The sequence below is a fragment of the Hippoglossus stenolepis genome, chromosome 23, assembly GCF_022539355.2.
Source record: "Hippoglossus stenolepis isolate QCI-W04-F060 chromosome 23, HSTE1.2, whole genome shotgun sequence".
NCBI lineage: Eukaryota > Metazoa > Chordata > Actinopteri > Pleuronectiformes > Pleuronectidae > Hippoglossus > Hippoglossus stenolepis.
The window spans coordinates 14,287,459-14,300,617 of NC_061505.1; the positions used below are offsets into that span (position 1 = coordinate 14,287,459).

The window sequence follows — 13,159 nt, forward strand, 5'->3', positions numbered from 1 at the left end:
GCTAATTAGTGGGTGATGCAGTGGGAAGCGGTGGCTGCTTTTACCTCTTCCTCTTGCTCTTGGTCTGAATCGGACTCCTTTTGGGAGCAAAAAGCAGCGAGAAGCAGAGAGATGTACAGATAGAAGTGGGGACATTAAAGTGGGGAAAAAGACAAGGGACAACGTGTTGGTTACCACAGCAACAAAGACAACAGGTCAGTGGGATTGTGTGGGGAAGCCAAAATGGTCTCAGAAGCTGTATAAGGCAAAAAGCTTGAATTTAAAAATATACATCCATCTTAATCATGTAAGCCTGAATCCCACTTAGATCGTTTTGTTTCTTGCAGAGGTGGTAAAAGTAAACACATTCTTTCAGTCGAAGTACAGATACTTAAAGTAAAAGCATTAGTAGTGATTCAAACTCTTTACTCAAGTAAAAGAATAAAAGTACACGTGCTGAAATGCACTCAAAGTATAAAAGTTAAACAGTTTCTTCCTCCTGTATCTGTGCAAAGCAAACTATTCACAGTTTGTGCATTAAAACAGTAACAAGCTTGTTTTGAAAATGTAAGGAGCAGAAAGCACAGGTATTTGTGCAAAAATGTAGTGAGTAAAAGTACATATTTGTCAGAAAAATAAATAAATACTCAAGGAAAGTACAGATACCTCTGCCACCTCTGAATTATTGACCCTTTGGCATAAAGCATTTGAAATCCATTAGAATGAGTTTTTTTCTGAGCTGGTTATAGGGTATCACCCTGAAATGCTGCTGAGTACATACCTTGACGTTGGTTCCACAGTAAAGAATATATAACATAAATATAAAGCAATAATGTCGGCGGCTCATTTGCCTCAAACCTTTAATATTAGGTGGTAAGCAGGTGATGAGTATTATTATGGAGGTTGCAGTATGGTCCAGATTACAGGCAACCAGAGCACTTCGTTTTGGTGCAACAGCCAGTTTCAATAAAAGAACTAAGATACAGAAAGGCTCCTCCTCTGTTGTAGGGTCCTCACCTTACAGTATGATGGGAGGTTGATGTTGAGGTTGCATATAGCATTCTGGGTGATTGACCTGTAGTTCCTTGGTTCTTTCATAAAGGACAAACGGCCACACGGCTCCTGAGTGTTGTCTCTTATCTGCAACGGCCAAACAGTGCAGCAGGGGTCAGTCATTCAAGGCTTCAGCTTGTTTCCGTGTAAAATAAACTAATAAGGAATGGAGCTCACTTTGATGAAGAGCGCTAGTCGATTCTCCTTAAAGGCAAAGAAGCTGAAGAGGTGATGTTGGCCACTTTTGGTGAGGGGAACCAGGTTTCCAAAACAGTCTGCATAGATAGGTTTTCCTTCCAGGACCTTTGAAAAATCACATTGAGATAAGCACAGTGGCTAAATAACAACTTATAACCAAAACAAACACTCAGCTGTTCCTCTTTTCTTTTTGTTTGAACCCCAACATTTCTCTTTTTCACCTCCCTTTTTTTTTTTTACAGTAGTCCAAACTGGACATACTAAAATCCTTTTGAGTTTTAATGACAACTGAAGGCTACCACAGGTTGTCTGTCATGTTTGGAAGGGGAGGACGAGGTCAGAGGTATTCAGCTGCAACACGCAACTTCACCACTAGATGTCACTCAATTCTACACACTGAACCTTTAAGCTACAACAAGACATCATCAGGACAATGACTTTTGTTGTTGTGTTATTCATTATTCCTGACCAGGCCTCTCCTAAGGATCCAAAAAATCCCGGCCTCAGCTGTGGAGAAGAGAACGTTCCTCCCCTGCTCTCCTTTCTCACCTCTACGTCTCGGCTACGGGCCACCTCAGTGAAGTTCTCCTGCTGCTCCAGGGTTTTATCGATCTTGTCGTCTGTCATGCAGAAGCAGCGCAGGCGGGCCTCAATGGGGTCGTGGGTCTTGGCAAAGATGACGAACTTGGCCATGTAAGGGACGCAGATGATCTCTCGGTACACCTGGGTGGAGAAGTTGACAGATTCCTGGACTTGCCGACAGTCTATGAGCCAGAACCTAGAAATCAAAAGGGGGTTTGAAAGGACCAGCGAGGTTAGGCGCTTGCTACATGTGAGTCACTTTACAACAGCAATGAATGTGCCTCAACAAATTATTGTTTTTGGGTTACCTAGCAGACACATTGGTGGTAAAGGAGACACAGTCATTGATAAATGTTAACGGAGTGGTTCCTGTTATATCCTCCCATTGGGCCGGCGTCGTTCCACCTGCACATGGACACACATGAAAGATTGAATATTAGCATGTGAGCATGTGTCTGCGGTTGATCTATTCACGTGTGATTCATGCGGTTTCTCTAACCAGTGATACTGCAGAGCAGGCGTAAGGTGGGTGTGTCCCCTCCAAAACCGTTAATGACCGGGTCGGAGTTGCTCTTGGGAACAGGGATGGTCATGGTGATGGGTTTATGGAACTTCCTCCTGCGGGGCTCCAGGGTGACAATCGGGCTGAAGGTTGCCTTGTTCCCCAGGTTCTTCCTCACTACATCTATGTTCACTGGCTGGGCCTGGAAGGGCAGAAAGCATAGGCAATGACTTAACCTTGATGCGACAAATATAGAGGGTTATTGTCTGAACTAAGTTCATGCACTGGAAATGGGCTCCTGACTGAAATATTGGCTGCATTGAACTTTGCACGAGAGCTGTGCCAGATTGTATAGAATCTATAAAACACAACAACCACCTACAACCATATACATCCTGCCCACATGGATCACATTGATACACAAGGTAACAAAATGAATTACTGTATACAGTGATTCTTTTGTCGATTACCTGCAGTCCGACCCTGATCCTCTTGGTGAGGGCCCCCTCAGGAAAAACTGCCTGCACTTGGGGCACAACTGTGCTGCTCAGGATGCCTCCCTCAGGACCAATCAGATTACTGTCCTGCTTGATGCGTGACACCACAGCAAAGTATTGTGGGAAATCTCTGCTGATGATACGGCAAAGGCGCTTCTTCTCCAGCTCCTCCGGTGTGTCCAACTCTGGAGGAGGTAAATAAAGGACGGCTGTTAGGGACATTCAAAACTGGAATGATTTTTGCCCAGATCATGGTGCAGTCTACTAATATCCCATCAGAGACTGACCCTCATCCATGCCATTGAGTATCTGGTTGAGTTCTTCCTGGGTGTGTTCACAGTGATGCTCCTTCCAGCTTTCTCCTGTCTCACTCCTCAGTATCACCAGCTCCCTCTCTTTCCCCCGCAGGGCAGCAAAGTGGGGGATCTCCACGATCACAGGACTGGAGAGGCAGAGGGCAGGTAGAGTACACGTGAGCCAGTGAAGACGGTGTGTGCACGAGTGCTTGTTGAGAACTTGCATCACAGGGTAATTTAACAGGGTTGTCATACTTGACTTTTGGGACATCTTCAAACATGATATTTACTTGAACTTGGACTTAATCATTATTCATTGTTCACTTTAGATTTCCTTTCCAAAAATGTTAAAATATATATATATATATTGATCTTTGTTTCAATTCCTGTAACAAACAAGTTAGGGATCCAGTTATGTAATTCTGAATGATGACTGGAAGAAACTAGAAAAGTAATGAAGAAACTGCTTCTCGTCTTCTCTCATTTCCACACGTTATGTATCTAGATAGCATTAGCTTTTCACTGCCTGTGATAGTCGGCCGTAAAGTTGCTGTTCATCTCTTTCGTGCAATGTATCTATAAATCTGTGATTCATAATTATTTATCTTTGTATCATTAGCTAGTTTGCTGAAGTTTCTCTGCAAGGTAGCAGCTCCCAGTACCTGTGATCTTCATTAAAACTTGGTTGGACAGACAATGACGGTGAAGCAAAAATCACAATCTTCATTGTTAATTGTTTTTTCTTTGCACGAGCTGAAAATACAAAAGTACCACGTTGTCTAGTAGCACGTTGCTTATATGAAGAAGTGCTCAGTTAATAATGGATGGATTATGTTAATTCTAATGTCTTCCATGTCAATATTGACATTTGTACACTGAGCTTTGATCACTCAAGTTGTTGTGACTGACACATTTTTAAAAGGCTAATTTTTTCCTGCAGCTATTTAGAAGTGAATTAGCTCCCATGAGTTGTCCCATAAGTGTTCAGTGGATTGTCTATATTTACTTATTTTACTTACCTGACATGCATAATCACAACAAGCTAGGTACAACACATATCTATCAGAAACATGCTACATTTCAGAACAATCCAACATGTGACAAAGACACTTCTGATCTTTTCATGTGATATTTAGATGGTTTTTTGGCCTAAGTACATGTTAATAATATAGTATTTTAAAGCAAGCACTTGGCAGCTTCGTACTTGCCCCAAATGTTGGCTGGAGAAATTCCAATATATAGAATTTACATGTAGTTTTGTAAAGCTTTGTAATGTGCTTTGATATTGTACTTATCCAGGTAAAAGCTGAGAGAATTCTAAGAAAACTGATCAGAATTATGAGTGGGCAGGACCATCCTGCATTCCAAAATTGCGATTTACATCTTTTAACATTTGAATTTCAGGAAATTGGTATCCGGTTAACACTTATAAGACTGTAAGTAAAAAACTGAGCCAACCATCAAACCACAACATGCAATGCATTTCACCAAGTTACTCATAGGCCACTCAACCATTTAAATTTCACACAAAAACTAAAAAAACGCACATCTATCAAGAAAATAGGCAGAAAGAAATAAACACAGAATTGGAAAAGGCTAAGCAGAAGAACAGCTGCAAAGTAAAGTTACAGCAATGTGATGTCTAAAGGGGATTAAGTATGGCATAAAGACGGGTGCAAGACAATAGCACAAGCAGGTCAACACAATAGAGTATGGATAAAATAACATTGGATGGGAGGGGTTTAACGGAAAACATTGAGACGAGCATCCATGAATTGTTTCATATGCAAACTGGTGGGTTTTTTTCTCCCTACCCGAGGAATTTTGTCCCCGGTGGACCGAGTTGGAGGATTCTGCTAACCAAACTCTCCCCCTCGTTTAGAGGTGGAGGGGCAGTGGGGAGGTGAAGTTTACTGTGTGAGCAACCAAGCGTCCATATGCAGCAGTGAGGAAGAAAGAGCACACACAATGTTTCGGGTGGGTGCAGAATAGAAACCTTGGGGTCCAAAATCAGTGTCCAAAATCAAATAAAGAAATGAGATTCCAAAACCAAGTAGTTTGCTTTGAATTGTTATTTCATCCTGTTTCTTCTCAATATAATTTTTCTTATAGTTAAAATAAGTTTAGTTTTATTTCCTTCTAGAATGTTAATCACTTAAATAACCAAATTAAGACAAACAGGGGAGAGCCAATGATTGGCTAGTTTCTATTACATTCCATTATTGTGAAAAGAAACAGGATTAAATACAATTTCACAATAACGGGTACAAGTTTTATACATTTATTAAATGTTTCCAAATTAAATTTTTTTATTTTAGAATTTCGTAATTTAATCAATTTTGAACACACTAGATCTCTACATAAGCTCAAATATTCTAAGTTGAGAAATTACATTTCTGCAGGTGCGACTATACAGTAGGTACGGTCACTGTGTTATCACGCTCTTGCCAAAAAAAAAAAGTGACCATTTACATTCTTAGGAGGACCAATCATCATTAGGTAAAGTGAGCATGTTTTTATCTAACTTTGTATTTAACAGTTTATGGACTGCACTGAGCAAATCCTCAGACATAACATATAAATATATATTATATACACAATAATATCTCTAATATTATCAGCTTAGGGCAGAATTTGAGGCAACATATCAAATCAATCATGGTGCAATATAGTGGAGGTGGAGTTAATTAGAAAGGCTTTTGCATTATGGGATAAGGTTGAAACGAGTTAGACTGCAGCTGTAATGAAAGAAAATAGGACATGCGGAAGAGCAAAGATTAACCGATTCCTGGCGCTGGGAGAAAGCAAGAGCAGATACAGAGACAGTTTTAGTAAGGCAGACGCAGGGGGAGGAAATTAATCTGAAAGAAAAAGGGCAGCAAGTTGAAAGCTTCTTATTTAACAGGACACAGCTCAATCAACGGCCTGACGGTAGAGGTAGTAGTGACTCTAACTAGTAACTAAACATCTCTCTTACACTGGACATGCATGGCCTACTGATAGAAATACAATTTTAATTTAATTTGACTATTTCCATCGTTGTCAAGACATAGAAAATGTAACGCTGTAGATGCAGTGATTTTTCCAGAAATATCACTAATTAGTCCTGAAATGATGCTACATCTTTTTTTTTTCATTCTCTCTTTAAATATTTTTTTTCTATAGAAATTGCACATGGCCCAAATATATAAATTACACATTCTTCTAGGACACAAATGCCCCTTTTATCTGTATTTTCAGTATTAGACATTTGTAACGAAAACATTGCAAACTGAATTAAAACATATCACAGATTCAGTTCTGGACCTGCACAATATACAATAATACATGTATTAAAATATGAAATGGCTCTTGATATTATCCAAGTTGTACCTGATCTGACACAAAACATAAAATAAAAATCGAATTAACGTAAATGATGGTCATATCGGTGTAATATACTTAATCCTTTCCTTGTTAAAGATATAATAAATTATATCAATCCAATCATCAGCTGTAGGTATTTCTGCTTTTAACCACTTCCTAGTAATGGTAACCCTTGAAGTGATGCAACATCTTCATTTAGAATCATTATATTTACCTGCTGCTGTCTACAGATTTGATATTTTCAGTTCAACTAACTCTCTTCAACTTCATCATAACGATGGAATGAATGAACGCGTCAACTGTAGCCTTACCCGAGGAACTGGGCTCCGGAGGGCCCCACCTCGATGATCCTGCTGGCCAGGCCTTCACCCTCAACCATCGGGGGCATGGTGGCCAGACGGTGCCTCTTCACCAGCCGACACGTCACCCGTGTGGGCGCGCTGCACTTCCTGGGCGGGATGATGATGCGCAGGCCATTATGTCGGCAGCCGCGCATGGCTCCACCCCTGGCATCCACCATGAAGCTGACCAGGAAGCTGCGGTGGAACAGGAAGTAGTTCCACAAATTGAAAACAAATATTATAATGCCCATGAAGTGATGAGAAAGTAGACACTAAAGCCATGTTGGTCGATTGCACTAGCAGCATCTCAAAAGTAAAAAGTCTGAGGGATAAAAGTGCCTGAGGTGGTTGAGTAAAAAGGAAATGTTTAATCATCTGCTGTTGCATTACAAATTTGATCTGCTATTGAAGATGGTGCCACACAGTTGAACGCCCCATAAAAAGCAAATGGATGGACTTTAAAACTATCCTGGCAACATCAGGTTTATAGGTTTTTTAAATATGTTGGTGTCTGTTTTCTCAACACTGAATGGACAAGACAATCGAACCGCATTCCCATTTGTTCAATTCATAGCTTGAGACTCCACTCTCCATGCAAAGAGGCGAATACTGTATGCACATGGATCTGAGTGGCGGGCAGGTGTGGGTGTGATGAGGATTACATTCCAGTATGATACCATAATGTGTCTTCAATTCAATGGCCAATTGGCTTCAATCAAGCAAACACAACAATGATTAAAACACGTAAGTGACATGAAACACACATAAGTGACAAACGTGTTATTGAATTCAGCAACACAACCAGTAAAAGTGTTAGGAGACAAAGACTGTTGTCCTCCTCTGCTGTGCTTTCAGTGCTTATCTTGTGCATGGCGAGGAAATAAGACAGTAAAATGACCTTTTCAAGCCACGCTCCGTTTAATGAGGTGATTGTCCTGTTTTTGGCAAAATATGCTGAATCTCACTCAACTCCTGGTAGGTATGTTAGTGGAAATGTACAATTCACAAGACACTGAGTGAAATTAAAGGTGCTATATGTAAGTTTTCTCTGCCGCTATACAGGGTTTTCTATCTGGTAACGTTTACAAGACAGGAAGTTAAAAAACGCCCTCCATGGGCCAGACTGGAAAGTAACTTAGGGATCAGAAAGTAATAAACTTCAGCAGAGGCAAAGAAGATTCAACACTGGCATTGATTTTCAACGCTGGAGAAGTTTGATGCAAAACTTGCAAAGTTTCTGCTGAACTGGTAACAAACAGCAAACATTTGCTGTGTAGCTCGAGCAAAACTTACATATAACCCCTTCAACAAATGTGTCCCACTCTTTCACTGCCTTTTGACATCTCATGTGTTTCTAGGAGCTGTACCGTAAGCGTTTCTTAGCAGATATTCACAATGTATGGTTGGTTTTTCTTCAAAGCTCAAGGCGTATCACTAAGGGGAATCTATTGGCAGACACATAATATAATCAGTGTATAAACATCTGAAGCTAAGAATCGTATTCTTGTTTTCTTTGACTGAGCCCTTTATACCATCCGTCTGGAGTTGAGAGTCGACCATGCTGCGCCGCCATGTTTCTACAGCGGCCCAGCATGGACAAACCAGTGGGGCTGTGTCCTAAATCACTCACTATATAGTGAGTTTGCCATTTTGTAGTGGTGTCCGAATGTTTAGTGAAGTTTCTATACCCTATATATTGGACTCATTGTTTCCCACAATGCATCAGGAAAAGTAGTGTACAACCGATGGTCACTGGGCAAACAATATATACCATCATGCATTGCACTCGTGGTGGAGAGATGAGTGGAGCGAGGGCAGCAGGAACAGCCCCTGTCCTTTAAATATAAATAAGAGCAGAGCAGTCCTCCATATAGAAATCACTATATAATGAAGTAGGGAATAGGGAATGAGTGGGTGATTTCGGACACAGCATGGCTCTAGAAAGGGGGCATTCAGGATATTCAGTACTTTGCAAGTTCACCAATAGATGTCGCTAATTCCTACAGGTGGACCTTTAACTTGCCATATCCCATAAAATGATATATGTGTGGCTGGCTGAACCCAATTGAAAGACATACAAGGCAGGATCGGTTAAGGACAGTAACACACATAAACACCTCTCCACCAGGAGAGCACACTGTGAGGGGAGGAAGAGAATGATGAAGATGAGGAGGAGGACAATGATATAACCAAGGTGCAGAAGGTCACCTGCTGTGGTCTCCATGATCATGGCACGGAGAGGAGTGGCTAAAAACAACAACCAGATCAGACAGAGAGGAATAAAAAGTTAACCAGACAGAAGAAGAGAGAGAGAGAGGACCCCGGAGAGGAAAAACAGAGCAGACATGACACAGTCAGAATAAAAAAAAGAGGAAATTTGACTACTTCTACAAGGTATGTTTAGCAAGAACCACAAAAACATTATTGCAAAATTGTGAGCTAATTTAACAGATGTGTGATTCGTTTTCATTGACAATATATCTTGTTTCACTTTGTTGCGTAAAACAAAAGATCGATATCCAATACTTTGGATGTGATTAGCCTAGCTTATCATATGCTGATACAGGGGAAACCTCAAGCCTGGCTCTGTCAAAAGGTAAAGAATACACTTAAAGCTCATTGATTCATTTAAAGTACTAATTTGTAAGTTTTCGTTAACTCAACATGATCAGAAATGTAAAATCAACTTGTGGTTTCAGGGGGAGTAACATCCTGAAACTATTTCTTGACAAACAATAGTTCATGCGTCCACCCTGTACTTTGGTTAAGCCTCTTTTTCAATCTATAGCCCAGGCTGCTTTATGCCATGAGCTACGCTATGTGCAGACTCCAGATTGTGCCTGACTCATGAATCTCTTGTGTATACTTTTGGGTTCAATAATAGGAATATTAAAAGAGATAAACAGTTTTCAAATTCAGTGGAAATATAGAAAAGTCCAAATTCTAGTCTTTCTTGTCATTTCATCACTGATGTTTACAGATTTATAAAACCAGAACACAATCAAAAGATTTTAGGCGGATTAAAGATAAAATTACAAAAGTCAGGACTCGTTACAAAATAGAAATATGCAAATATCTTGACTGCAGTCGTTCAGTATATTTCCAGCAGCTGCCAAGTGAGAGAAGAGCTTCCGTTCATAAAACACAACTGAAATTGAAGTGATTTCCCCAATTCAGAAATACTGTAATCAAATGTGATTAAACACTTGAAACAGCTCTGCTATCAGAACTCTGATAAAAATGGATTAATTGTTTATTCCTATTCATGAATGTTTCAGGATCCTAATTGGCATCACTTGACACATTTCACCCACTGACCACATACTTCAATATGTGAGAAGATAAGGTTTGTATTATTTGGTTTCTCCAGTCGGACTGTACCTACCCAGAGTGGATGGGGCTGGAGGATAACGCCACATTGTCCAGGTTCTCTGTTCCCCAGCTCAGTCTGTATGAATCCTTGTCATTCTCCCTGGCAAGTGATGTAACCTGGAATCCAACAAAGAAATATTAGAAATATTGTAGAAATATTAACCAAAAACAACGACCTCAAAGTTTGACCTTATAAGAGGAAAATTCTCAGTCAATCAGGTGAAGCCCGAAGTCAAAGGCAGGTGAGGAGACCACTCTATTACAAATCACAGTAGTTCTAAACCAAGGGTAAAACCTGTTCAATCTCTTGGGTCTTTCACACCTTAATGCTAATCAAGTAAAGTAAAGTATTACAATTCACATCATTTACTTTAGTAAGTGTATTAATACCACAATATAGAAATACTCCATGATAAGAACATCGAATTATTACTAAAATTAAGGTACAGAATTGTTAACAAAAATATAAAAGATCAGCAAAGAGGCAGTATATTCTTATACATGTAAGCAGTACTGAATGTCGTTGAGCTGGAGATCATTTTAACTGATTTATATAGTGACAGGTAGTTTGATCTAAAACATAATATTGTGTTTTATAAACTAGTCATATGTTTTGTAGTAAAAAGTACAACATATTCCTATAAATTGAAAAACACAAGTGGAAAGTGGAAAGATTTAAGCACAGTAGTTGATAAAATATACTTTCCATAACTGATACAAACAGCATTATGTCAGAGACCTGATATGTCATGATGATCATACCGTACCTGGTGGCTGGTGAGCATCTCCTCCATCATGCCTTCATGTTTAGGGGAGTAGTAGCTTTGGTGGGTGGGGGTGAAGGACCTGTCTGAACTGCAGCAGAGAAGAAGAAGGAGAAGAAAGCAGTGAAGCCACTGACGCTCGGTGGTCGTGACATTAACAGAGATCACAGCAGGGCAGGAAAGTAATGTGGCATCTATTGCACTTCTGAGGGATCCCTCACACGTGGCTCTCTTTGAGGTCTCTACATTTCTTTCCTCTGTTCTATGGGTTTATTTTGGTAGCTTTTCCTTACTCTTGTTGAGGGTTAAGGGCAGAGGATGTCACCCTATGAGACAAGTTGTGATTTGTGAATATGGACTATACAAATAAAACTTGATTGATTGCTTCACAGTACACTCTGAAACTCATTTACAGTTTCAGAAATAATTATACATGTCCATAGGGGGAAAAACCCGACCAACAAACGAGTTACTTTCCTGCCCTGGGTCTCATAACATGAATGAATGTCACTTTAGGAACAACAAAGTGATTAAATGAGAGGATTCATTACAAATTAATTGATTTAGGGCTGGGTATTGTTCAAGAAATGTGAAATTTAAATGCTAAAACTACAGCTAGGTTGTGCTCTTGTGTTGTTTTAACACAAGCAGCCTCACAGGAACGATGCAGAAATCAGAGAGGCTAGGGGAGACATTTAAATATTAAGATTAACGAGGAAATATGACTTATAGAGAATAAACAAGAAACTAGAAATCACTCTGAGGTCAATACCCAGCCCCGGAAAGATGGTTAAACTGGTTACTACCCTAGTGCTGAGGATTTCTAAAGGCCAGATATGAGGCCAGTGTCAGCACATACCTTTGAATTCGACTATGGAGGCATGACAGGGGACACCAACGATGAAGTATGAGCAGGAGAGGTTGCATAACACACACACAGACACACACATACAAATACAGACAGTTAGTTGTTAGGTTTATAGGAAAAGTTTTGTCAGTACACTATGATACACACACACTGGTTCCTGATAAAGTTAGAAACAGCATCCAAAGTAATTAGACAGGAACAGATATGTTGTTCATATGTTGGGAAAAAGTGAACAAACAACAACAGCCAGTATGGAAACACACGACACAATTAATTGTTACACGGAGCAGAGGAAAATCAAACTGGATTATTACGCTTGCTTGAATTAGCCCAGTTAAAGGTGCCGGGGGTTATATGGTACCTGTCAGTGCGTCCTCCCTCCAGGCTGAAGCGGAGGTAGTTCATTCCATCCAGGTACTGCCCGGGAAGCGAGTCGTCTCCGAGCTCCCTGAGGTCCTCGGCCCTCAGATACTCCCCCCCATCGCCTGTCATCGTGTCGTCGCCTTGGGACAGAGGGGAACAAGCTCATTAGGGGAACATATGAAAACACTTTAGCTTAGAAAGAGTCGAGAGAAAATAGGATACTAACGATGACTAAAATACTGGAAGCTTCATCTGAAGCTTGTCAGAACTGCAGCTAAATGTCATCTCCTCTTAAATGAGAGAGTGCTCTTTGTTTATATACACTTTTCACCCCTTACTTAAAACAGTTGCGTGTAAATATTCATTCTTAAATTTACAATTTGAAAAACTAACCTTAACGCAACGTCGACTTACGAGGTTTATTTGCACGCATTGCAACACATGGAGTCTGCTAAGTTGAGCAAACTAAGTTCTTCAAACAGAATGAACCATTTAACTTTTTAGGCTATGTATCATTTAGGTTCTAATATTTCTAGAGAATGCTGCAGCCAGGATTACTATGATTTACTATTGTCACAAGTTTTCAATCTAGTCTGTGCATAATAACAGGAAACTGCATTTTCCCCCCTTGTCTTCCTTCTGTCGTCTCACACCAAACAGATGCATGTTAGGGAAACATCCTCTATGGCCTTGTATCATAGTGATACTGTGAAAGCTCTACTGCTGTTCCACTACTGTACAGCAGGGGGCAGCATCACTTTAGAAGCAGGTTAATCATCGCCATGTGGGCTTCAACAGCAAATGAAGACTTCCACTCTCAGACCATGTGCAACAAACATCCAAAGCAACTTTTTGGTATACAAACATTTATAGTGTGTTGTAAACTTTAAAGTGATATACTACTATATTTAAATGAAAGTAATATACAATATATTTCAATGTGATTATCTTACCACCAGCAATTGACAATATTTACTT

General features: G+C 40.0%; 1 protein-coding gene and 1 long non-coding RNA gene across 2 annotated transcripts in view; one reads left to right on the forward strand and one right to left on the reverse strand.

The window, feature by feature from the left end:
• LOC124851383 overlaps window positions 1–13,159 on the forward strand; it is a 214,563-nt gene that overhangs the window by 35,035 nt on the left and 166,369 nt on the right. The gene's annotated exons all lie outside the window — the stretch shown is intronic.
• ank2b (ankyrin 2b, neuronal) overlaps window positions 1–13,159 on the reverse strand; it is a 76,436-nt gene that overhangs the window by 29,766 nt on the left and 33,511 nt on the right. The window contains exons 24-38 of the mRNA XM_047338993.1: window positions 12,180–12,321; window positions 11,810–11,821; window positions 10,954–11,041; window positions 10,200–10,303; window positions 9,023–9,061; window positions 6,785–7,009; window positions 4,922–5,020; window positions 3,099–3,253; window positions 2,785–2,996; window positions 2,312–2,516; window positions 2,121–2,217; window positions 1,780–2,008; window positions 1,210–1,335; window positions 997–1,119; window positions 45–77 (exon numbers count right to left, since the gene is read on the reverse strand). Coding sequence (XP_047194949.1) covers window positions 45–77; window positions 997–1,119; window positions 1,210–1,335; window positions 1,780–2,008; window positions 2,121–2,217; window positions 2,312–2,516; window positions 2,785–2,996; window positions 3,099–3,253; window positions 4,922–5,020; window positions 6,785–7,009; window positions 9,023–9,061; window positions 10,200–10,303; window positions 10,954–11,041; window positions 11,810–11,821; window positions 12,180–12,321 — 1,889 coding nt within the window. The remainder of the gene's footprint in view (window positions 1–44; window positions 78–996; window positions 1,120–1,209; window positions 1,336–1,779; window positions 2,009–2,120; window positions 2,218–2,311; window positions 2,517–2,784; window positions 2,997–3,098; window positions 3,254–4,921; window positions 5,021–6,784; window positions 7,010–9,022; window positions 9,062–10,199; window positions 10,304–10,953; window positions 11,042–11,809; window positions 11,822–12,179; window positions 12,322–13,159) is intronic.